The following is a 26,583-nucleotide window of genomic DNA, read 5'->3' on the forward strand; positions in this document are numbered from 1 at the left end:
ACTGTGCACTGGAATTTGACAGATGCAGGGGTGACAGGTTGTTATAGGGTTACTTATCCTTCTGATGGTACTGGAGTCACCCAGAAGGAAACAAGAGAAGCTGCTTTTCATCTTTCAACCAGAGGGCAGAACCTGCACTTGATGGCAGATAAATTCCAACTAATCTGTGGAAATATTCCAACTGGACCTGACCGCCCTCCCATCTGACCACCTCCCTTGACTCCCTTGACCCCACACCTGACTACCTACTGCAGCTGATCATCCCACCCCAACCAGAGCACACACCCCAACCCAATCTGACCCAACTGCCCCCTCCACCCAGCTACCCCCCTACCCTTCCACCTATTGTCAGATGTCAGAGGTAGGTTCTTTACCCAGAGAGTAGTGGGGGTATGAAATGCACTGCCTGTGGAAGTAGTTGAGTCGGAAACATTAGGGACCTTCAAGCGGCTATTGGATAGGTACATGGATTACGGTAGAATGATGGGGTGTAGATTAATTTGTTCTTAATCTAGGAGAAAAGTTTGGCACAACATCGTGGGCTGAAGGGCCTGTTCTGTGCTGTATTTTTCTATGTTCTATTCACCCATTCGCCCAGGCAGAAAGCAAATACCAATACACAGAATGCTCAAGTATTCTAGCCTCTAAATGTATATCACCCTCTTTGTCCTTAATACGACCCATTCCACCTCTTACTACCTGCTTACAATTCATATGCTGTAGAAGATGTTTAGGTTCCTTTTTATGTTGGCTGCCATTCTATGCTCATACTCTCTTTGTCAGTCTTAGTTGCCTCTTCATCCTATTGTATTTGACCTGGTTCTCACCTGACAATCATCATACACTTTCTGTTCCATCATAATCTCTATCTCCCTCATCATACAAGGACGTCTGGTCTTGAGTCGTTTACCTTTCATCCCTGTTGGAATGCATCTAGCCTGCCGTGAAGCATCAGTTCCTCATGATGACCCATGGTTCAGGAAATGAGTTCTTGTGACGCAGTGGTAGAGCCTCTACCTCTGGACCAGAAGCTGTGGGTTCAAGCCCACCACCACCAGGGTTGTTGGCCACAGAAGGAGATTTCATAATGTGGTTCAACTGTCTGATAATCAGCTCAAGAATCCTCCCCCCATTATCCCTCAAAGGGAAAAACAGTGTTAATGTGAAGATACGCTTAAAAAGAAAAAATGTTCTTTCCCTGGCCAAATCCCTTTTCATCACATTGGAATTAGCTTTCTTCCAATTTATAAATTCAATGTTAGATTGTTCCTTGCTTTTCTCCAGTACTAATCTAAACATTATGATACAATAATCACCCTTACCCAGATGTCCCGCATATACACTTGGTCCACTTGGCCCACCTTAATTCCCAGCATCAGATCTAGAAATACCTTCTTTCTAGTTGAGCTGAGGGCACACTGATCAAATAACTTCTCCTGAATAAATTCAAGAAATTCCTCCCCCTTCCCTGCAGATTTGTACTTCAATCGCTCTCTCTCGCTAGTTAAAGCCTACAGAATACCCCAAGTAGTGTGAGGTATATTTTGCTTCTCAGGAGAGGTGCTAGAGTTGGGATATAGAATCCAGGGAGCACGCCTGCGAGTTCAGGCTCCAGAGGATGTTTTTTGTAAAAATGCACTTTCAATAAATGTATTTTTAGTTGGAAATCGCAGTCGGAATCTCGGGTTGGACAGGTCCAGCCTGCATCCCTGCTCAATTTATATAAGAGAACTTAAAACTGGTAATATTTGCGTCATGTAATAAACAGAATGCACATTTTAGGTCACAGGCAGAGATGCTTGCATAATCTCTTGCATCAGACACTTTTGCAGCATGTTAATCACCAAAACTGGGCCTTGTTGCACCTGTTTTATATCCTGTAAAATGAGCACAAGGTCCATTTTATTGTGATGAATAAACCTGACAGAATTGCATTACAAAATAAATGAACTGAGTCAACTAATATTTTCAAGACTGAGTGATCGATGAATTTTTGTGAGATAAGAACATGTATGGTGCAAAATCAGGTAAATTCAGCTGGGGTCGAGTTCATTCATGAAGTAATTGAATGAAAAGTAGCTTTGTGTGGGTAAAAGGCCTCTGTTTGTTCCTATCTCACTGTTTTCTACTTCTGCTTCTTAAATGATCTGATTCCTTAGAAGACCCACTGTATTGAATTAGGAATGGGAGCAATTTGATTTCCTGATTGCAACTGAGTTTAAATTGTTTCCTTGACTTGTAAAGATCCAGAATTGAATTATGTTGATATTGTTATTCTCTGTAGCTGATTATATCTGCTATTTTGTTTTGAGTGTCAACCTGACTGCTGCAGAAATCAAACCCTCTTGAATGTTAATAACTGTAAAGTAGAATTTGGTCCTCACTGCGCCTGTTATTTTGAGGCATGCACTTCTAATGAGGACAATGAAAAGCACAAACAATACTAAGAAATATGTAACCTACTTCTGGCTACAGCAGGTTAATGCAGGAAACTGAATTGGGCTGGTGGTTTAAACAACACTCATTCGTCAAGATTTTATCTCAGAGATGCATGTGATAATGATCGCGGATAGCAGTATGTGGGAGGACAATACTAGCACAAACAATTTAACCCTTTCCTTGCAGAACTGTTCTCACCCATTTTAGTGGCCTTCCCAGCTTTGCCGAATCTGGCCATTTTCCTTTGTGGTTGCTGCCGCCAATGAACCAGAAGCTGTCAGCTAATGTTCACCGTTACCTCATTACCAATCTCTCCGGGGCCATGAAAAACGCCCACAGCTAAACGAAGGAGAAAAGAGGACCAATTCCCTTGGTCCTACTGTTGGTCTTAGACACTGCTGAGATCGGGGTGCAATCAAATTTCTAGGCAATCATTTTTGAATTCGGCCGTATACTCTGCTTTCCTGCCATGATTCCACGTTCACACAGAACCATTTTCTTGGGTAGAACCAGACCATCAGAAATCTTGGCATCTTGATCGGCCCTTAACTGAACTATAAACTCCACATCCCATCTGCCAACAAGGCTGCTTTTTTTTACAACTCCACGGTATTTTATAAAAATAAATTTAGAGTACCCATTTCTTGTTTTCCAAAGAAGGGACAATTAAGCGTGGCCAATTCACCTACCCTGCACATCTTTTGGGTTTGCGGGTGAGACCCACGCAAACGCAGGGAGAATGTGCAAACTCCACACAGACAGTGACCCTGGGCCGGGATCGAACCCGGGTCCTCAGTGCTATGAGGCAACAGTGCTACCCACTGCGCCACCATGCCACCCTAACGTCACAGTATCAACTGGTTTTCCATTATCTACACTCCTGTCGACTCTGGACTAAGTAAAAGTGAAATTCGACTTGGTCACTAGTGCAATCTGAGCTGTCGTGATTTGTCCACACATTTCGCACTCTATGGAATTTTCTCTTCTATTGAGGTCAAATAAAAAGAAAGGAAAGTCAGGCAGAGAGTAAAATAGTCTGCCCAGTTCACTAGAGTTTCATGTGGGACCACCTCCCACCTTCAACATTGAACTGGATACAAATATCTGTTCATTACAAACAGACTGTATTCCGTACTTTTACAGTTTTCATGAGGTGTGTGGTGAACGTATTATGGTAACCATTCACCACTGTACTACATTGTACCACGCTGTTGCCCATGTGGGCTCCACCTATGGACCATTGTACTGTACTACACTGATTGTATCATATTGGTGCCCCTGTGGGCTCTGCCCCTGGCTCCGCCCCCTTGAGGGGAGGTATAAAGAGCAGCTGCCCTGTAGGCGGCTCTCATTGCAGAGCAGTCACAGGCAGGCACTGTTCTAGTTGATTAAAGCCACTGTTCACTTCTATTCTCTGTCTCGTGTGAATTGATGGTCGCATCAAGGTGAAACGTTCCTTCAACAGATTCAGTCTCCTGGTCTTATCCCACTTCCTGACAACCTATTCCTACTAGACGATCACTCTCTATGTAAAGAGCTATTTCCTGACATTTGAACTAAATTCATGAATATGATCCATTATCCCAGCCATTTTGTTAACTGCCACTTCACAGTATTTAGGGCAAAAATAAGTTAAAATTGGGAGAGTTATAAATGGATGGCTGAATCAATACAGTATCACCTGTTTTACACACTCTGCCAGGGTCAAAATTACTCTGAGAGTGTGATGAAACAACCAACACCCTGACCTCTATCAATGTTCCCCTTGAAAAGTGCTAGCCCATGTGTGCCCACTTCTGCAAACAGGTTAAAGTGTTACATGTCACATAATATTTATTTATATTGTCCTGCCTATTTATTAACAGCTTCCACATTTCAAAAGAACAAATTCCCATGAATCAATCTTTCATAAATGTAGAATTCGATGGCCCTGATTAATTCTGGAAAATTAATTTAATTTGATTTCATTGTCAAGCTATTTTTATCAAAAGTTTGTTAAGTTAATTAGAAGCTTTAGGTGCCGACAGCAATATCTGGATAGAGGGTAACCTTTACGGAAAATCATTTATCAGTGTCTCAGTGTAGCTGACATTACTAACCAATTATACTGCTAAGCTTGGTGACAAATGAATGTTTATCATTAGTTTGCTGTTTGGATTTTACTTTTCTGCCTATTTTTGGCAGCTTTATTGCAATCGTAATTGAAACAGCACTCCAATACCCCGCACAACTGTATGGTTCAATGTGGTTAGTCCCAGGTCAAGCTGCAGCTAACTTGAATTTTCAAAAAAGGCAACAACTAATTTGAAACCTACTGAAATAGTTTAGGTGAAATATGCAGCAAAGAGGGTCATTGTTTTAAAATAAATTGCAATTAAGGTGCAATTTAGCATGACCCATCCACCTACTCTGCACATCTTTGGGTTGTGGGGGTGAGATCCACGCAGACACAGGGAGAATGTGCAAACTCCACATGGATAGTGACCCGGGACCAAGATCGAACCCGGGTCCTCGGCGCCAAGAGGCAGCAGTGCTAAACACTACACCACCATGCCGCCTCTTAGAAGAGAGTAATTTTTAAAAATAGAAAGGGACTTGTTACCAAAAAAGTGAGATATAGGTTTACATTCAAATAGCCAATGGAATTTAGATAATACTATAAATTAATTTAACTGGGTTGGTAGCTTAAGATCTGAACAGTTGCCATATGTGCGGCAATTCTGTTATATTTAAAGTAGTTCCATTATGTTTAAAATTGCAAAAAAATAAAGAACACAAGCTGTTAAGTAAAGGAAGTAATGTAGAGAATAAAGAATGGCATATTGCCTCGGTTTTCACAGACACAGTGGATATTAGGATAGTAATACTACCAGAGGTTAGTGCAGAACTTGTAGTATTATATTCATCTTTATTGTCACAAGTAGGCTTACATTGCAATGAAGTTACTGTGAAAATCCCCTCGTCGCCACATTCCGACGCCTGTTCAGGTACACAGATGGAGAAGTCAGAATGTCCAAATTACCGAACAGCAAGTCGTTCGGGACTAGTGGGAGGAAATCGGAGCACCTGGAGGAAACCCACGCAGACACGGGGAGAATGTGCAGACTCCGCATGGACAGTGACTCAACCAGGAATCGAACCTGGGACCCTGGCGCTGGGAAGCCACAGTGCTAACAACTGTGCTACCGTGCTGCCTTAAGAGGCTGTTTTTCAAATAATAGTAATAATGGTGAGTAAAGATTGCAAAATCAAAGGAACCTGATGGCTTACATACAAGGATACTTAGGGAATCTCAGGAAGAAATAACCAAATTTGTTTTTTATTTTCTATTTTAGTTTAGATGGAGAAGGCGTCTTCACATGATGAAATATTAGGCAGAAGTGTGCAACAGTGCGAGTGGGGATAGGGCAGCACAATAGCCACTCGCCAGATGGTGAGATCGAATCCAAATCCTACTATAGAAGCTCAGGTGTTGACTTCACGGACCTAGACTACTGAAGGAAACTGCTGACCATTTACCAGGAAATACAAAATGTGCTGGCTGACAGAAGTCAAGACTTCATCCAGAAGCTGGTTAAATTGCCATTAAATTGCATTATTAATTAGGCTTCCACCAGAGTCTGAAAGCACCCCAAAACCAACTATACTGCAACCACAGCAAGGCCCAGACAACATCCAGGTTTGGGCTGATAAATGCCAAGTAACCTCCACACCACATAATTGCCAGTGATAGCAATCTCCAATAAGAGAGCCTAACAGCCTCCCTTGACATTCAATGGCCTTGCCATCACTAAATTCCACCACCATCAACACCTTCAGTGCAATCAAGCCAAGTGGCCAGAACCCACCACCTTGGCCTGTCAGTGCCATTTGGCACTCAGACTCTTCCACCCAGGACTGGCACAAAGGAACAGCCAGCCTTCAACATATCTCCACACAGATCCATGCCAACTCGGTACTCAGTCTTGCCAACTGCAATAGATCATTAAGCCTTTTGTGGCACTGGACCCATTGTGCACTGGGTCATATCATGGCTGCAGCTCTGGGCTACACCTCTTCCCAGGCCTTCTTGGTCAGGTGTGGGTAAAGTTGGCGGCACGGTAGCACAGTGGTCAACACTGTTGCTTCACAGCACCAGGGGCCCATGTTTGATTCCCCGCTGGATCACTGTCTATGCGATGTCTGCACATTCTCCCTGTGTCTGCGGAGCTTCCTCCGGGTGCTCCGGTTGCCTCCCACAAGTCCCAAAAAACGTGCTGTTAGGTAATTTGGACATTCTGAATACCCTCTTTGTGTACCTGAACAGGCGCCGGAGTGTGGCGACTAGGGGCTTTTCATAGTAACTTTATTGCAGTGTTAATGTAAGCCTACTTGTGACAATAAAGATTATTATTATTATTAGTCAGCAATTCTCTTTTGGACAATGCCCTGAGGCTGCCTCCCAACTCCAGCCATCCTTCAGAGAAATGCTGATTTGCTAAAGCTCCTGCCAGGTCACCAGTGAACCTGGCACCTGGCCAGCACCCGCCCTTGCTCCTGCACGCACGCCCCACGCACTCAGGGGGCACATTTCATGCTGGGCGGCTTTCATTGGCCAGCCAATGCGAAATGGTCTTGCTAATGCGATGCCACACCCAAGAACGGACTCCAAATCTGCTTCTGGGCTGGTCCACCCGACACGTCTGACAGGCGTGAAATTCTGGTCATGGAAATAGGTGACAATCATGTGATAACAGAAATAGGAAAACAAATAGGGAAGTGGCGGATGGGATATAAATAAAGGAATATTGAATTGAAATTATATTAAAATTACAAACAAAACACTGGGTGGGATTCTCTGATCCCGTGCCGGGTTGGAGAATCGCCGGGGGGGGGGGGGGGGCACGAATCCCGCGACGCTGGGCCACCAATGGCACCGGCGCAGTCGCCGGCCGGGGGCCGCTCATGCGCGGACCCGCGCCCCCGTGTTGGTGCCCGTATCGACAGCTGGAGCTGCGTGAAGCACTCCAGTGCCGTGCTGGCTCCCTGTGCTGTGCAGGAGCGCTGCTCCTAGCGGCCAGATGACGCCGTCATAAAACGCTCCAGCATTTACAACAGCGTCAACACTCAGCCCCATTATCAGAGAATCCCGCCCCCTATTCCTACATTACAGGCACTGAAGTACATTCCTTATTAAGTGCGAGTGACCGACAATAATAATGATCTGTTAAAAGCGTGGTGAGGCAATGAGAATTCAGTATTATTTAAGTGCAAATGCCACAGCATCTTCCGGCAAGGGCAGATGCACATTCAAGCATAAGAATCTAAAGGTTGCTGCCAGAGCTCCACCTGTCCTCTGTTAACTCCATATAAACAGCATTTTGCTGTCTGACTCTCTGTTCAACTTCATTGAGCAGTGTGAAGTTGCTGTATTACATTGTACATATAAACTGAATTTGCGACAGGGAGTTAAGTCAATCTTAGCAGCATGATAGTGTTAACTACTGCCAGGCAATCTCTCTAGCATTGAAAATTAACTATCACAAATGTGGAGTCTCAGTCCTTCAGGTTATAAACTTTGTTGGAGATTTTAAAAAGTCACATTTCATTTAGCTTTTTCTTTTTTTCTCTCTCTTAATCTATTCTTCCTTTCTCTTTATTTCTCCCTCTTTCTCTGTCTGATTTGGCATTGAATTCATCCACTCCAATTCCTCTAAATCTTGGGAGTGATTTTTATATTCCCTTGTACTGACCTTGTGCTTTTCAATTCACAATGTTCCAATGAAATTGGTTAAAATTGGTCAGATCCTCAGATCATAGAATCCCTACAGTGAAGAAAGCGGCCATTTGACCCATTGGGTCTGCACTGACCCTTTGAATGAGCACTCTCCCCATGCCCGCTCCCCTCCCACCCTGCCCTATCCGCGTAACCCCGTAACCTAACCTGCACACCCCTGGACACTAAGGGGCAATTTAGCATGATCAATTCACCTAACCTGCACATCTTTGGACTGCGGGAGGAAACCTGAGCACCCGGAGGAAACCCAACAGACACTGGGTGAATGTGAAAACTCCACACAGTCACCCAAGGCAGAAATTGAACCCAGGTCGCTGACGCTGCGAGGCAGCAATGCTAACCACTGTGCCATTGTGCCGTGCCATGGAGGTGCAGATGCCCAGGAGGTTGTAACCCAGCAGCCAGTTCACTGTACAGAAGAGTTTTGGACATACAGCTGTCATCCATCCAATGGATATGGCCAAGCCAGTGCAGGCATCTTTGGCGTAGCGATGAATGTATGCTGATGGAACTAGCATGTTCTAGGACCACTGAGTTGGTAACTTTGTCCTATCAAGAGATGCAAAGGATACCTTTAAGACAGCAAAGGTGGAAATTATTCAGTATTTTTTCCTGACTAGCATATATTGTCGAGTTCTCATCATTCTGGAGGAGTGCAGTGAGGACACAGGCTTGATAGACTTGCAATTTGGTATTCAGAGTCAGGTTGCCATTGGTCCACATTCTCTTATTCAGTGTGGACATCAAATGACAGATTGCTGGTGATTGTGAAGTCTAGATATGTGAAGGTATTAACAACTTCCAATGTCACATTATCAATGCTGATATATGGCAGTATGGCAACATCCTGGACCATGATATTTGTCTTCCTGGTGCTGAAGATCAAACCAAACTCTTCGCAGGCATGGAAGAGTGTGTCCATTTGTTGCCAATGCTAGTGTGACATTAGAACATAGAACATAGAATTTACAGTGCAGAAGAAGGACATTCGGCCCATCAAGTCTGCACCAGCTCTTGGAAAGAGCATCCCACTTAAGCCCTACACCTGCACCCTATCCCCGTAACCCAGTAACCCCACCTAACCTTTTTTGGACACTAAGGGCAAGTTGGCATGACCAATCCACCTAACTTGCACATCTTTGTCAGTATAGGGAAACTCTCTGATGAAGACTTTGCCCTAGAGCTCAGGAGGGCCAGGCTGAACTACTTTGCAGTAGCTCAGTATGTAAGTGGACACCCTCTATTGATGACCTGAAGGTTAAATAGGCTAAGACTGGTTGTGAGCAGACCTGGGTGATACGTTATTTCTATCTATTTCTCATTATCTTGCAAATGTATTATAGATGCCTATGCTGTGTTTATTCTGGCAACCGGCTAACTTTGTCATCCAATGTCATGAACTTTCTGAAAAACCTCATAACTCCTGCCTGCCACCTTGGTTTCTCTACAGGTTATTTTTTGGGATAAATGTATTTCTCACATTTTGAATATTTGGGGGCTTTTCACCTAGTGGAAATCAAGGTGTAGGTAGAAAGGCTTACCACTCTGTTCTCACTGACAGTCTGACCAACACTAACTTCTCAGGGTTAAATTTCGGTCTCTGGGTAATCAGACCACCTGCCTGATGTTGGTGATAGGCCTTTTGAATATGCACTTTAGGATCCAATAAATTAGCTCTCTGGTTGCCATTTTATGATAAAACTGAGTCAAACGTGTGTCAAGGATGCTCGGTACAATTTCCACTGACAATCTGGCTGAACAACAGCCTGGATGGTAAATTTTCATTATTTTTGTGTGACTGGGAAGAGCAAGATTTCTCCTTCAGGCTTCAGTACAGCAATTCGGGTGGTCACCAATGTAATTCCGCACCACTCACCCCTCCCACCCCCAGTTCAAATTTCGCGCCCCCGCTGTCCCAAATGAACATAATGTCTGAAAACTGCTGTGCCCTTTTGCCGCTAACTCCAGCAACATGCTTTCCACACACCACCATAAAAAACCTCTTCCAGATTAAGTGCTTTAGGGAGCAGCAGGCCTGCCAGATAGCCTGCCTTCCCACATGGCGAGATTAGCACTGACAGCTCGCCACTCCAAATCAAATCAGGCCCTATCACAAAAATTGATAGGCTTTTTATAGACTGACTAGAAACGTTACATCCTTAATCTCCGTTTGAGCAACTAAACTAGAAGATCTATAATGACTTCCCCTGAGTTTAAGCTTTCCATGGGATGTATATTTATTGGTCTGTGCCACAAAATATGAAATCCAGCTGATAGAAATTCAGCAATTTTACAATTTTACTTTTGCTTGGAGGGTAACCGAAAGTGATGTGTTAGTAAGCAGAATCGATTGTGTTTGATTTCTCTTTAAAATGTGGTGTACAACAATGCATTTTCTAATCTGCCAGTCCAAGATTATAAATCAGCCATGACCGTTGAGAAAACTGTGACACTGACTCTGAGGAAAAAGAAGTATGATCAAACTTGTTCTGACAGCTATACTTGGTGACCAAATAATAAATGGCAGATATAGACTGGACCCATAGTGCATCACTGATGCCAGCAGGTGCTCCATCAGTGCAGATCAGGAACTGACAACAATTAAAGGCATAATTGGTACAACAGAGAGGGTAGGGGGTGAGTCAATGCTGATAAAATCTTAAAATAGTCCATAATCCTAATTAGTGTTTATTCCAAGGAATTGCCATGGTTTTTACAGTAAAGATTTTATGATGAAGATCTCCCTGTCCATTCCTTGTGGGAAATTTGTAAACTTGACATTTATAGTGATGCTCATAATTTCACTGCAAATCGAAAACAAATAAATCTCTACCTTCCACAAGACATCGGGATTCTCCACCCCGCCGCGCAGTAGCTTGGCCGGCGGGGTACTCCGTCTCGCCAGCCGATCAATGGGTTTTCCCATTGTGGGGCAGCCCCACGCCGTCGGGAAATCCCCGGGCACCGGCATGACGGAGAATCCCGCCGGCGGCCATTTTTGAAGATAGAAGATTTGTGAAATCAAAAGTACATATTTGAAACTGTCCAGTTTTACCTTTATTATCATCAAGGAACAACACTTGTCTTTCAGGAGCACTGTCTTCTTTCGAGAACCATGGGCGCGATTCTCCGCTCCCCACGCCGGGTGGGAGAATCGCAGGAGGGCCGGGCGAATCACGACATGCCACCCTGGCACCCCCCACCCCCCCCCCCAGCGATTCTCCCACCCCTCCAAAAATTGCGTGTCGCGTTTTTTGACAAGCCGCTCGGAGAATCGCCGCTCGCCGTTTCTCATGGCGACCGGCGATTCTCCGGCCCGGATGGGCCTAGCGGCCTGCCGAACCCGACCGGTTCACGCGGCGCCAACCACACCTGGTCGCTGCCGGCGTGAACAGAGCGCGACAGGTGAGTGTGGGGCCTGTGGGGGGCGGAGGGAGGATCGAGCACCACAGGCATGCTCAGCAGATGTCTGGCCTAAGATCGGTGCCCACTGATCGTCGGGCCGGCATCTGTAAACGACGCACTCTTTTCCCTCCGCCACCCCGCAAGATCAATCCACCATGTCTTGTGGGGGAAGACGGCAACCGCGCATGCGCGGGTTGGAGCCGGCCAACCTGCGCATGGGCGGCTGACGTCACTTCGGCGCCGCCGGCCGCGTCAAGGCAGGGCGTTCGGGATTCACGAACCGCCGCTCCTAGCCCCCTGGAGGGGGGAGAATAGGGTGCGAGGAGCGGCCTCCGATGCCGGAGTGAAACACTCCGGGTTTCACTCCGGCATCGGCACTCAGTCTCCCGTTGGGAGAATCGTGCCCCTTATTCGGTAGAAAGAGGCCAGAGAAGTGCTTGAATGCAGCTTGTGTCATCAAGTAATTTCTTTTTGCAAACAAATTAAAACATTTACCACATTTCATGAGTGACAACATTTCCCTGTAAATTTCCATTTCTCAATATCGTGATCTGCACAGGAATCTGATGCTTGAAAGCAAGATTCGTTATCCCCTCCTTCTTTATTTTCTTATCCGGTAGGAAAAATTGCAGCTAGAGCCTTTAATTTTGTAAAACGAGTGGTGAGAATTGTTGCACTTTAATCGATAGACTACTCTGAAAATTGAAGTGACAATATTTTAAACTCAATTGGGCTTTTCCTGATCTAGCCAGAAGCCTCACCATAGGCGACAATTGGATCCTGAGATGCGTATTTCTGTTCTGAATCTCATCCATGATGGTTATTTTAAATCCAAATGGTTATTATCTGATATAAAGGAACTATTTTACCCAAGCAGAACATCCTTTAATTGACAACCATGACATTGTTTTGATCATGGGAAATCTATAACTAATACCACCTCAGTAGGTGGTTACTTAATTAGCACACATCCTTAATCATATCGGAAATATATTGAATGGCCAATGTTTGTTTAATCCAATGAGCCTAGGCAGAAATTTTAGAGTATCTTGGTCCAGTATTGAGTCTCTGCTGACTTATTATCGTATCTGTTCTCCCCCTCCCCCTCTCAGCTTCTCATCAGTGCCACAGGCTGTGGAGCTGTGTTCCAGTCAAGAGGATGAAACCATCCTGGACAAAGGGCTTCTCTAAGGAAGACATGTCTGAGTAGCACTCAGCTCTGGGACTGAAACCCATGGGCTGTGTAAAATGAAAGAAATCTCAACAGCTACTGTGCTGAGCTTCCCGGTCCTTTCAATTCAAAAGATTAATACAATATAAACTGAAATAAATAGAGAAAAAATGCTGGAGATGCACCGCAGGATATAGAGAAAGAAAGGTTAATTTCTCGACTGTAGCCTTTCATGATGTTTGCTTTTTTTCTGCCATCGTGTCAGGTTGTAAAGTCTGAAAGTGCTTCACACAATGAATCACTTTTGGATTGCAATGACAGGTGATATATAAAGGTACATTTCTCATAAAGGGTCAGAACCACAATATAACCTTTTGTTGTCTGGTTGATTGTTATGTCTCTGCACCATTTTTATTTCTGACTTTCCACATTTTTAACAACTGTTCCAAAAAGAAACTTGTTTCAGATCAGTATTGTGTATGTAAACCAATTCTGGCTGCCCCATTGGAATGTGTACCGGGAAGGGGGTGGAAAGGCACCTTGCCATATTAAGATAGAACTTGAATTTAAATCGTGCTTTCAGAGGTAAATAAGAAAAATCAGAAGTTATTTCACACACGGTAAATCACTTTGAATTGCAATCACTGTTATTGTTGAGATAAATCTAACAGTCAGGAACACATCACAGTCCAGCAACCATTTTATGAAAGACTTGTTCATTTTTATTAAAGACATAATACTGAAGATCTAGAAACTGGAAATCTGAAATTAAGACAGCAAATGCTGGAAATACTCAGCCGGTCGGGCAGCATCTGTGGAGAGAAACAGTTACCATTTCATTGGTCGATGACCCTTCATCACAGCATCCGATGAAGGACCATTGACCTGAATGATTCTGGCCTGAATTCTCCGTATCGCAATGCAGGAAATGCGAATAATGAGAGCTCTGGGTGATTGGAGACAGGGCAGGGTAGCACCCTGGCACTCCCTCTGGCACCTGGGCACCTTGGCACTCCAACTGGCACTCCGATAGTGCCACCTTGGCATCCTGACGGTGCCACCCTGGCACTGCCAGGGTGCCCAGGTGGCACTGCCAGGCTGACAGGGTCACTGCCAGGGTGCCCATGTGCCAGAGTGGCACTGCCAAGGATCAGGCCCGGGGGGGGGGGGGGGGGCATACGAGGTGAGGGGGGGGGGGGGGGGTGAGGGTGTGTTCCCGAGGGCCTCCCTAAGATTGGGGGAGGTCGAAAATGGAAATGGGGGGGGGGGGGCTTAAAGAGGGGTGTAGAGGGACTAAAAGAGGGGGCTGAGTAGCCTTTCTGGCTGGCCTCGTTGGCAGGGAATGACCCTTAAGTGCAGCCTCAGTGGAGAGAAACTCTCCGAGGCCAAAACGAAACATCCACCGGCGAGAGCTAAACGTGCAGAAAACTGGAAAGCGATTTTTTTTTTTCCGGTCAAATCATGCCCTTAGTTTCTCAACCGGAGAATCTTGCCCTTTGTTTCAGTTAACTCAAGTTTCGCTTTACAGTTGCTGAATGACCTGTTGGTTTAGTTTTTGATGGTTTTGCCTGAGGAAGAATAGCAGCCAGGATACTGGGAGGACACCCTGCTCTTCTCCACATAGCGTAATGGAACCATTGATGTCCATCGGAACCCTCAGAACAGCTCAATTTGCATTGCTTAAAAATGGATCTGCCATAATGCAGCACCTCCTCGGTAATACAATAAAGCATTGGTTTAAATTTTTTCGTCAAGTCCCAGAATGAAACCTAAAAACATATCCTTGTGACTCAAAAATGGGAGTGCTTCTAATTGAATCAAGTTGACACTTGAAGCATATCCTGGATCACTTCTGCCTTTGCAACTAATTAAATCCAATTTCTTTGCCCCTAATTATGTTACTTGTAATATTTTTTGTGTAATGCAGATTTGTTAGTCTAATCACGGCCTCATGCCATCCAAGTTGATGTTTCACAAATACTGAGATCTGCAGGGAAAACAATGGGACCAGTGTCCACGTTGTCAATTATCACCATGCTCATTATAAAATGCCGGACAGATGATCTAAGAACCTCTTAAGCTTTTTGTGACCAGCGTTGACAGCAGAGGTTACAGGCTGATGGAGGGAGTGGAATTTTCAATTAGAAAACACATTTTTGGCCCTGTGCTGTGTAAAGTAACAGGCATAGATTCATAAGCACAAGTGTTTTTTTTATCAGCAAAAGAGCGAAAGCCATTACTCTGCCCCAATGTTTAGCAGAAACTCTGAACCTTTTTGTTTAATAGGATTATTTTCCTCCAAAGTTTATGTCATTCTAAAGAACAGCTTAGCCCCAGTGTGTAACAGCATTTTAATATCTATCATCTAGGAAATACACATTTGAATTGTGCTTTGCTTTTATCTCTTAAAGATACAAATTTATTACCACCTTGCAAGTTGCATTTTTTTTTTAAATTGTGAGAAATATTTTGTACCAATCTGTCGGAACCGTTTGCATTTAGTAAGCATGTGTACAGTGGATGTTGCTGGAAATGCTTCAAAGTTTTCTTTCCCATGATTATTTAAAAGTCAAATTCTGATAGGCTTATCAAATATTCCCTGGATTTCATGTGTACGCTACTTACCAACCTTAATATTCTTTAAAGCTCCCCTTTCTGTCCTGCCAAAGCCTGAAAAGGGAGACTTAGGAGGTGCTGCATTGCCTGTGGTTTTATTGAAGCAACTATCATATCTGTCCACTTAGATAGAATCCACAGTAAACTGTTTGTCGAAACGGCAGGATAAGGAAGAAAGAGGGAGCCAGTGAGAAAAGCAGGCTTATGTTCTCCAATCTGCCAGGTTTAGAAGCTAATGGCGTTAACTAGATCATATCCTGCTATTTTTAGAATATGCCTCCAGAATTAAGTTACCCAGAGGGGAGAAGGACTAATCTAAGGGAGTGAAAGGACAGATTCTGCTGTAAATAAAAATGCACGGTATTGTTTGCTGCCTTATCTAACTCACCATGCCATTGAAATGGAAACCCTGTAATAGCCCCAGTGACAGAAGGTTCTTGGTTTCTGTTCTCAAGGCTTCCAGGACAGCTACAGCCTCTCCAACATACATGTAAGTGGCATTTTATTTTTCCTCACCAGCATGCTTATGTGATCAGATAATCAGAACAGGAGTTTTAAGTTACTGATAGAAGGCTGCATAAACTATCTCAGAAAATGTGTAAGTAAGAATGTAGTGAAGAGTATTTTAGCAGGAAAAAGCATGGAATTAGTTTGTTAAGACTCTTTCTTACAGACTTCTAATGGTACAAATGAGATATGTCAATCTATAAAGCTGGCATGATTCTGATTAACGTTGATCAGAAGCTACCATCCTGTCACTTTGTCGTGATGAGATTGTCCTGTGTTGGTCTGAGTCACTGTAGTCGGTATTTATAAATACAGTTCTTATGATTTAATTGTTTTAAAATCTGAGTAAATTGTATCATTTTGAAGCAGGTTCTTGAGATCATTGAGTGCTGACTATCTTTTTGTATGTCCATAACTACAGGATATATATTTTGGGAAATATATCACGTACGTTTTTAAATGGCAACATTACAGTAACGGGTAAACCATTATCTAGTGGTTTCTGTTTAGCTAAATCTCTTTTTTTTAAATAAACATATCCACTCACAGGATATCCATTAATAGCTGGAAAAGGCATGTTTGGCTTTTTATATGTAGAGAGCAACAGGATCAAATTATATTTCTCCCTTTTAGCTTTATTATCCTGCTCCTCTATCCTTTGTGTGCAATTCTTTTTCTTCTTTAATGGGATGTGGGCATTGCTGGCAAGGCCAGCATTTATTATCCTTCCCAAATGTCTTTGAGAAGGTGTTGGTGAGCTGCCTACTTGAACCACTGCAGTACACAGATCATAGAATTTACAGTGCCGAAGGAGGCCATTCGGCCCATCGAGTCTGCACCGGCCCATGGAAAGATCACTCTACCTAAGACCCACACCTCCACCCTACCTCCGTAACCAAGTAACCCCATCTGATCTTTTGGACACTAAGGACAATTTAGCATGGCCAATCCACCTAACCTGCATATCTTTGGACTGTGGGAGGAAACTGGAGCACCCGGAGGAAACCCATGCAGACATGGGGAGATTGTGCAGACTCCACACAGACAGTGACCCAAGCCGGAATCGAACGTGGGACCCTGGAGCTGTGAAGCAACTGTGCTAAACACTGTGCTACAGTGCCACCCATTGTATTGGAGTAACCCCCCTGAGTGCTGTTTGGCTATGACATATAGAATTTACAGCACAAAAGCAAGGCATCATGCTCACGTGGTTCACGGTATGTTTATGCTTCATCCATCTCTTGATCTAACCCTATAAACTTAGGGCGCGAGTCTCCCATATGGGGAGAAATCGTAAGGCTGGCGTAAAATCCGGGCAGGTTTGACACCAGCCCCCCCCTTCCCGACCGGGAACCGATTCTGGTCCCCGGTCGGGGCTAGCATGCCGACGCCGTAAACTCCGGCATCGCAGGCTTAACGAATTTCGTTAAGCCCGCTTGCCAGAGTTAGCGCCAGCTGACGCGTCATATGACGTCAGCCGCGCATGCGCGGATTGGAAGACTCCAACCCGCGCATGCGCGGATGACGTCATCACGCATTTGCGCGAAACCCGCGCATGCGCGGGCCGGGATGCCCCTCAGCCGCCCCGCGAATGGATACTGTGGGGCGGCGGAAGGACAAAGAGTGCACGGGCATCGGGCCCGCTGCCCGCGATCGGTGCCCACCGATCGCGGGCCCATGGCACCCTTGGCACGGCCGTGGTACTGCCGTGCCAATCGGTGCCATGGTTTTAAAAATCGAGAGTTTACGGCCGTTTTTACGAACGGCCAGACCAGGTGTGTTTGCCGTTCGTAAAAACAGCCATAAAGGGCTGGGAACTCGGCCCATCCATCAGCTGAGAATCGCTGCCGGCCGTAAAAAAACGGCGGCAGCGATTCGTATCGGGAGTCGGGCGTGGGGGGGGGGGGGGAGAATAGCGGGAGGGCGTCGGAACAGTGTGACCGTAAAATTTTACGAGCCACGCTATTCTCCGCACCGTCGGGAGTGCGGAGAATCGCGCCCATAGCCTTCTGTGCCCATCCCCTCATGTGTTTACCTGGCTCCTCCTTAACTGTTCATAATTCACCTACTATTCATGCATCAGATTTTAACTACTCCTCTCAGGTAGCAGTGGCAAGAACTCTTCGTTTTACACCCCACTTGATTTTCCATCTTCATTGACTTCCCACCGGGTGGGAATAGTTAACATCAAATCCAGAGATTTGTAAAACGTAGCTGATTTTGTGCATAGTGAGTTGGAGAGCTGTGTTCCAACACAACAGTGTTTCTTCTGCTCTGCTGTGTAAAATCTAGACACAAAAATGCTGATGAAAAGGATATATGCAGCCCTGACACAGATTGTTCCATACACCTTTCAAGCCTGCATTGAATACGCATCAGCTACAATGCAATTTAAGTAATCAAAACAAAATTTAAACAAGATGCCACAACAAGTATGTCAGTTTAACAACAGAGGACAATAGTTTCACGCCTAGTTATTATGGATGCAGAAAGAGTTCTTCAATTTTTAAAGTATTTGTTAGTCCTCACTGTCTATTATAAAATAAAACAGAATGTTTGCATATCAGCAAACTTTGTTATAGTTGGTGACAGAGCGTGGGTCTCGGGTAAAGGATCAAATACAGCAAAGTTTGCCTGTAAGGTCCCAAAATTATGCTATTGTTTTTTAATGCATAAATTAGCTTATTAAATAAAAAACAAAACTGCTGGGAAAACTCAGCAGGTCTGGCAGCATCTGTGGAGGGAAAAGCGGAGTTGTTGTTTTGAGTGCGTATGATTTTTTCATAGCTTATTACTGCAAATTTATTCTAAATGATCTAATGTTCCCCATTCACAATTTCCAGGTGCAATATTGTGGCCCCAGCAACAAGCAGTTTTCTTTTTTTAGGAAAGTTATTATCAAAGAAATGTTCTGTACGAATAATGAATAGAATCTGTAGTGATTCCAGATGATAAAGCAGTTCAGTACTATGATATAATTGGGCCATGTTTGATCAGCACCAGGGAACGGCATAGGTGGGAAATAATTTGAGAAACAAAAAAAAATGTTGCCACCACAAACATGCCGTCTATAGTTTGGCACCAGGCCAAGCTTTTTATTTAATTAGTTGGGCAGGAATGTGTGTAGGCTGCTTTTTCAGTGAATGTAAGAACTGTTTGTTCAATTATACTCTTGGAGGGCAGTGGCGATTTTTAAATAAATAGTTCTAATGATGACCAGCTGGACAGGAATTAATAACAATAATGAATTTAATATGCCAGGTGATTAAAATATTTTTGCAAACACTTTATTTACCAGGCAGCATGCTGAAATGTGTTACATAAAATAAGGGAAATATGCAGCTTGTTCATCATCAAGGTGATTCTTAATCTTAGCTCCGCTGTGCGGGCCAATGGGCAGCTAGACTCTGTCACTGACTATGGTCCACGGCAACCTCTTTCGCTTGGATCTCGTGGTGTCCTACTTTCGATGGTCCTCCTTAAATTCACTTTTCCAGATGTTTTTTTGGCTGACTCCTTCTTCCTTTGCCATCTTGTGATGCCCATTCTATTCCCATTCTGGTCGGCCCTACATCCAGGGGGTGACAGATCTCCAGTAGCTCAGTGGTTAGCACTGTTGCTTCACAGCGCCTGGGTCCCAGGTTCGATTCCCGGCTTGGGTCACTGTCTGTGTGGAGTCTGCACGTTCTCCCTGTATCTGCGTCGGTTTCCTCCGGGTGCTCCGGTTTCCTCCCACAAATCCTGAAAGACCTGTTTGTTAAGTAAATTGGACATTCTGAATTTTCCCTCCGTGTACTCGAACATGCACCGGAATTTGGTGACTACGGGCTTTTTACAGTAACTCCAGTGGAGTGTTAATGTAAGCCTACTTGTGACAATAAAGATTATTATCATTATCTGTCCTGCCAGTATCAGTGGTCTCTCTTTCAAAATGTCCTGCAGTGACATATGACCAATTATCTGTAGTACTACTTCATTTCTGATGTTGTCTCTTCAATTGATGCGCAGAATCTTTTGTTGGCAGCACTGGTGAAAGAGGTTCAACTTACATGACACCTTAGCTCTTCGTTTCCATATCTCACTGATATAGATTGCAGTTGTTTCTACTATGGACATGGAGAGTTGCAGCTTCATGGCCGTATTGATTGTGTTGAATGCCCAAACTGTGTGGAGCACTGGAAGATCAAGGCTGTTTTGCCAATTCTTGTGTGGACATTAATCTCTACATCATCTCCCTGGTGATGTTGCTTTCTAGATAGAGTAATGGTCAATGCCCTTGATGCCCTGTTGCCCGATGTTGATGGATGGACCTTATTGCCAAACAGTCACCACTCTCAAAACTGCTGATCATGTCTTGGAGCACACCCAATTCTTCAGTCAGTAAATCTTCAAAATCCAGCTCCATCAACTGGTGGAGTTGCCAAAGTCTGCATCCACCATCACCTTCCTCATGATGAAATCAATACCCTTGCCATATTCCTGTGATGATGTTGAAGGAGTCGGTGGTGCCCGTGTTGTTCTTGGTGCAGCAGCTAGCGTTGTGATATAAGACTTTGAAGAGGTTAATATACCATGAGGAGAAGCTGTACTGTCTTCTGATGTACCAGAGTGATTGCCAGTGGGTGTGATTGAAAACCTTCTTGAAATCAATGAAGTTGGTCACAAGTGGTTTCTGATTTTCTAGACTCTGAGCCATGATGTTCCTGAGTGTAACAATGGCCCGTAACTTCCTCAGAGTGGCAATCTTAGGCGGATTGCCATTCTCCACGGACTTATCTTCTCTCGGTTACCAAAGCCCCTGGGCTGGATTCTCTCTGATTGGAACTATGTCCCCCACGCCAGCGTCAAAACTGTGGACTTTCACGCCAGAAAAACAGGCGTGAAAGGGCCACATATTCCTAACCTTGGAGGGGGCTAGCAGGGACCCGGCATAAATCTGGCAGCTTTTGCCACTTATACGGGCCCCCGCACCTCTGGACGGAGGCCGCGCATGCACACGGTGGCGGCCTCCAACGGTTACGCTGTGCTCCATGGCGGCTTCAGACCGCGGAGCTGAACCCTGAATATAGACCCCCTCGATCGGCTGCGCGCCCAACTCTGGCCGCCCGCACAAACATTTCCCGGCTGCGTATAAGGCCCCCCCACTCCCTCCGATTGGCCTGCCCCCAACCAAGGAGGCCATGGACTGAGTCCGCAGCCACCACGCTAGTTTCCCGACCAGCAGGACCACATTAGATCCACGCCATCGGGACTTTGGCTGTCGGGGGCAGGACGAGCAATCAGCAACGGCCCCAGGTAGGTCCAAGTCTGCGCGGAGCACTCTCCGAGTACGCTGCTTTTCGGGGCACGCAGAGTCGGGGAACCGGCGCTGGACCCGATTCCATGCAGGAAAATGGATTCTTCGCCCTGGTGCCGGTCGCGATTTTGGCATCGGGGTGCGGAGAATCCTGTCCCCTGCCTCATCCAACCTTCCTCACTCAGGCTGGGTGATACAGGAGCAGTAAAGCATGCCCCTGGCAGCATCACTGTGGAGTAACGGGGCACAGAGAGGTAAGATACGTCCCCTTTTTACGGCACTTGCTGCCATACAGGAGATGTTAAAGTCACAATTAAAAGGTAAGTGAGTCCGATAACGGACGCGTTGGAATTCAGGACCGACTAAGGGGGTGGGTAGGACCGGGCCGGGGGTCTGGCCCGTCTGGAGAGGGGGAGCAGGGTGTCACAGAGAGTGGGGGGAGGGGTCAAGTTGGACCTGAGAGATGGTGGTGGGAGGAATCGGGTCAGACCAGGTCAGGAGGCGGGGATGGGGGTCGGGGAGTGGCTGGGTCCGGGGAGGGGCAGGTGTCGGGTCAGGAGTGAGGATGGTATGATTGGTTCCCTGAGGGGTTGTATGCATGCAGGGTGTCCTGTGCAATGCTGGGCCTGGGTGCATTGCCTGGGCTGTGGGCGGCATGGTAGCAAAGTGGTTAGCACTGTTGCTTCACAGCACCATAGTCCCAGGTTTGATTCCCAGCTTGGGTCACTGTGCGAAGTCTGCACGTTCTCCCTGTGTCTGCGCGGGTTTCCTACGGGTGCTCTGGTTTCCATCCACAAGTCCCGAAAGATGTGCTGTTAGCTAATTTGGACATTCTGAATTCTCCTCAGTGTGTCCGAGCAGGCGCCAGAATTTGGCAACTAGGGGGCTTTTCACAGTAACTTCATTGCAGTGTTGATGTAAGCCTACTTGTGACAATAAAGATTATTATTATTGATATTATTATTATTAAACAGTTACTCTGGATTTAGAAGTGATTTTTTGCAGAAATATCCAAAGTTCGCGATTTAAATCGCTCTTGTCGAATGGTTCCCAGCCCAGCCCAGTTGTTCGGAGGAAGTTAGCTCTTCTGGGCAATTGCTGGGTAAACCCTTACACGGGAACGTCTTAGAGGGATTCACCAGCACATCATTGGGTTTCTCCCTAAGTGTGATGCTGGGGAACCAGATAATTATGGGCTGAAATACTTGCAGCAGGATCTGCCAACTCAGTAACCTGCCTGTGGTTCACAACTGGTTTAACTATAGGTAGTGACCATTCGACTGCCCTTGGGTTCGCATGCCTTAATTTGAATTCTCTTTGCATAAGAGATACATTCATCCAAAGGAATCAATAGCACTCACATTCTAATATATATTGCTGGTATAGAAATACCTGTAATTGCATCCTATGTTAGTGACAATCAGGTAATTAAAATTAATAGATTATTTTCTATCTGCGCCCAATATATTAATTCCAATATAAGCAAATGTATATTAGCTCAGGTTGCACATTTTATTTGGACCACAAGCCATGCTAGTCACGTTCTGTGTAATATAATCATTGCTTCAGCTATTTCACTTATCTACCAAATTATTGAAGGTTTGAAATATTAACCCTTGTGTTACTCCTTTACATTTCGAAAAGCAATTCTAAATCTCTGAGAAATTCCAGAACAAAGGGTTGTTACTGATATTTCTTTAATTGCCCTGTGCAGAACTGGTGATAAACACCTTGCATATTTGTATAAGCAGGAGAAGGCCATTAAGCCCTTCGAGTTTGCCCTGCCATTCATTATGATCATGGCTGATCATCAAATTCAATACCCTGATTCAGCCTTCCCCCCCATATCCCTTTAACCCCAAGAGCTATATCTAATTATTTTTTGAAATTACACAATGTTTTGGCCTCACCTACTTTATATGGTAGTGAATTCCGCAGATTCACCACTCTCTGGGTGAAGAAATTTCTCCTCACCTCAGTCCTAAAAGGTTTACCCCTTATCCTCAATCTTGACCCCTAGTTCTGGGCTCTCCCACCATCAGGACTATCCTTTCTGAATTTACCTTGTCTAATCCTGTTAGAATTTTATAAGTTTCTATGAGATCCCCTCTCACTCTTCTATACTCCAATTCCAATGAATATAATCTGAATCAACTCAGGCTCTCTTCATATGACAGTCCCACCATCCCAGGAATTAGAATTGTAAACATTCGCTGCACTTTTCAGATAACTCCATCGCAAGAACATCCTTCCTCAGATAAGGACACCAGAACTACACACAATACTCGAGGTGTGGCATCACCAATGCCATATACAATTGCAGTAAAACATTCCTATTCCTATACTCAAATCCTCTCGCTAAGAAGGCCAACATATCATTTGCCTTCTTTACAGCCTGCTGCACCTGCACACTTACTTTCAGTGACTGATGCACGAGGACACCAAGGTTTCACTGAGTATCCACCTCTCCCAATTTACACCTATTCAATCATAATCTGCCTTCCTATTTTTGCTTCCAAAACGGATAACCTCACTTTATCTGCCATGCATATGCCCATTCACTCAGCCTGTCCAAATCCCGCTGAAGCATTTCTGCGTCCTCCTCACAGTTCACTCTCCCATGCAACTTTGTATCATCTGCAAATTTGGAGATAATACATTTAGTTCCCGCGTCCAAATCATTAATATGTAATATGAACAGTTGGGGTCCTAGCACAGATCCCTGCGGTATCCCACGAGTCACTGCCTGCCAATTGGAAAAAAAAACATTTATTCTAACTTTTTGCTTCCTGTTAGCTACCAGCTTTGTACCATCTCAAGACACTACCTGCAATCCCATGTGCTTTAACTTTACATAGCCATCTGCTATGTGAGACCTTGTTGAAATACTCATTTATATACTACGTTAATGAAAGGATCAACTTACTTGCTTGAAATGGGTAAATTTGTAACAGGAATTTTATGAGAATATATTAGCGAGTCTGTTATTAATCTCGTACTGCTCAATTTAAACGCAAAACTGCTGATCGAGCATATTCTGCCATTCTGTAATCTCAGAATCCAGTAGTGTTGAAAGAGGTATGTGATGCCTTAATAGATCAGAGCCTTGGAACACATCATATGGAGCTGCTCGGTGCACATTTATACCAGAAATCAGCACTCTCAGCTATGTGTTGTGTGACAGGTTGAGGCAGGTTATAAAGCAGACACAAGAACAATTAGAATGCCAATTATCTGAACGTCTCTTTCATAGAATTTAGAGGGCAGAAGGAAGCCATTTTGGCCCCTCGAGTCACCCAAGCCAGGAATCGAACCTGGGACCCTGGAGCTGTGAAACAACTGTGCTAACCATTGTGCTATTGTGTCCCCCCCCTTTGTACCCTTCTGAAGATTTCAAGGCTGCTTTGGCAGATATGTGAATACTGGGCATTTTATTCTCCTTCTTGGCCAGGTTTGGTGTGTGGCATGTTGAGACCCAGGAACTGCCGGGATTTTCCCTTCTGGGGATTAAGTCCCCACGCCAGCAGGGAAACCGGCGCCAACCACTCTGGCGTCAACAGCCCCCAAAAGTGCGGAATTCTCCATTTTCAGGGGTTAGGTGGACACCGGAGGGGTTGGCGGCGCTCCAGCTGGCGCCGAAGGGACAGCTCAAATTTGTGAATGCGCCGAAAGGCCGGCGTGATCTCGCGCATGCGCGGAACTGGCCGGCATATTTTGACGCATGCGTGGGGGTGTTCTCTTCTCCACGCCGGTCATGGCGGAGCCCTAGAGGGGCTGTCGCAGAAGGAAGAAATGCCCCCACGGGACAAGCTCACCCGCCAATCGGTGGGCCCCGATCACAGGCCAGGCCACCGTGGGGTCCCCCCCCGGGGTCAGATACCCCCGCGCCCCCCCAAGGACTGCCCCCGCCGACTTACCTGCCAGGTCCCCCCGTGCATGAGGTGAGTAATTCACGCCGGCCTTCACGACTGGACAAAAATGGACGGCCGCTCAGCCCATCGGGGCCCGGAGAGTCACCGGGGGAGCGCTGCCAACAGCCTCCGACCGGCGTGGCGGGAATCCCGCCCCCGCCCGAAAAACGGCGATGGAGAATACGGCAGCCGGCGGCGGAGCGGGATTCACGCCACCCCCCAGGGATTCTCTGGCCCAGCCCGGGGGGGGGGGGGGGGCGCGGAGAATCCCACCTAAGGTGAAATTAGCTGAAAAGAAGCTGGGGCGGGATTCTCCGATAATGGGGCTATGTCCGCGAGAAAATGGGCGTGAATCATTCCGGACATTTTACCTATCCTGCACATCTTTGGGTTGTGGGGACGAAACCCACGCAGACACGGGGACAATGTGCAAACTCCACACAGACAGTGACCCAGGGCCGGGATTCGAAGCTGGGTCCTCAGCGCCGTAGGCAGCAGTGCTAACCACTGTGCCACCGCGCTGCCCTCCGGACTTTTTTCTGGAAAGTCTGGAGTGATTCTCCGTTTTGAAGGGAGCTAGCATGGCTAGCAGTGCTCCATGCAGCTCCGGCTGCCGATACGGGGCCCTGCACATCCGGCCACAGGTCAGCGCGTGCATGGCGAACCCATACAGCAGGCTGGCCCCGAACAAATATTTCCCCCCCCCCCTCCAAGATCATGTGCATACCACTCGGTGGCCTCCGATCGCGATCCTGGCTGCCCTGAAGACCACACCCACCCCCACCCCCACCCCGGTAATGGATCCCCCCGCCCCCTCCTCCAAGGTGGCCACTGCACCGCGACTCCGAGCTGCTGTCGGGTGGCATCATGCGTGAATCACACTGGCGGGGCCTCTTTCAACAGCCACCGACAGGCGCTGCGTTGACCGCGCGCGCGTGACTGTCCGCGATTCATCGGTCACCGGAGAATCGCGGGAAGGCGTCGGACCCGATCGCAGGTCTGACGCCCCAATCTCCGCCCTTGCGCCGAGCGAGATTGCAGCGTGGAGGCTCGGAAAATCCCGGCCCTGATGTTTGCTCTTCTTTCAAACAACAGTTAATTTTTAAACAGATCCTCTGTGCATGACAAAATCGTGAACCCACTTAGGAAAACAATTTTGTTATGTTGACTGAACAAAGGAAAGCTCTCCTCCAATAATATATTTTCTAGTTGTGTTTTTAAAATTATTTATTCTTTCAAGCAACGTGGGCGTCACTGGCTCGATCAATATTTATTGCCCACACCTAATTGCCCTTGAGAGGGTGGTGGTGAGCTGCTTTTTAAACTGCTGCAGTCATTGTGGTGTAGGAACACCCACAGTGCAGTTAGGGAGGGAGTTCCAGGGTTTTGATCCAGTGACAGTGAAAGAACAGTGATATATTTCCTCCTTCTTCTGTTCGGCAAATCAATAAGTCAACTGAGA

At 45.8% G+C, this 26,583-nt stretch overlaps 1 protein-coding gene across 2 annotated transcripts in view; it reads left to right on the forward strand.

Annotated features, from left to right (window-relative positions):
• Positions 1-26,583, forward strand: part of si:rp71-68n21.9 (kelch-like protein 13) — an 85,718-nt gene that overhangs the window by 34,553 nt on the left and 24,582 nt on the right. The window contains exon 1 of one of the 2 annotated variants that reach the window (XM_038801977.1): positions 15,566-15,897. The exons of the other annotated variant lie outside the window; for it this stretch is intronic. Coding sequence (XP_038657905.1) covers positions 15,797-15,897 — 101 coding nt within the window. The 5' untranslated portion in view covers positions 15,566-15,796. Of the gene's footprint in view, positions 1-15,565; positions 15,898-26,583 lie in introns of those variants that run through there. 2 annotated transcript variants of the gene reach the window in all.

This window comes from Scyliorhinus canicula, chromosome 7 (genome assembly GCF_902713615.1).
Source record: "Scyliorhinus canicula chromosome 7, sScyCan1.1, whole genome shotgun sequence".
Taxonomy (NCBI): domain Eukaryota; kingdom Metazoa; phylum Chordata; class Chondrichthyes; order Carcharhiniformes; family Scyliorhinidae; genus Scyliorhinus; species Scyliorhinus canicula.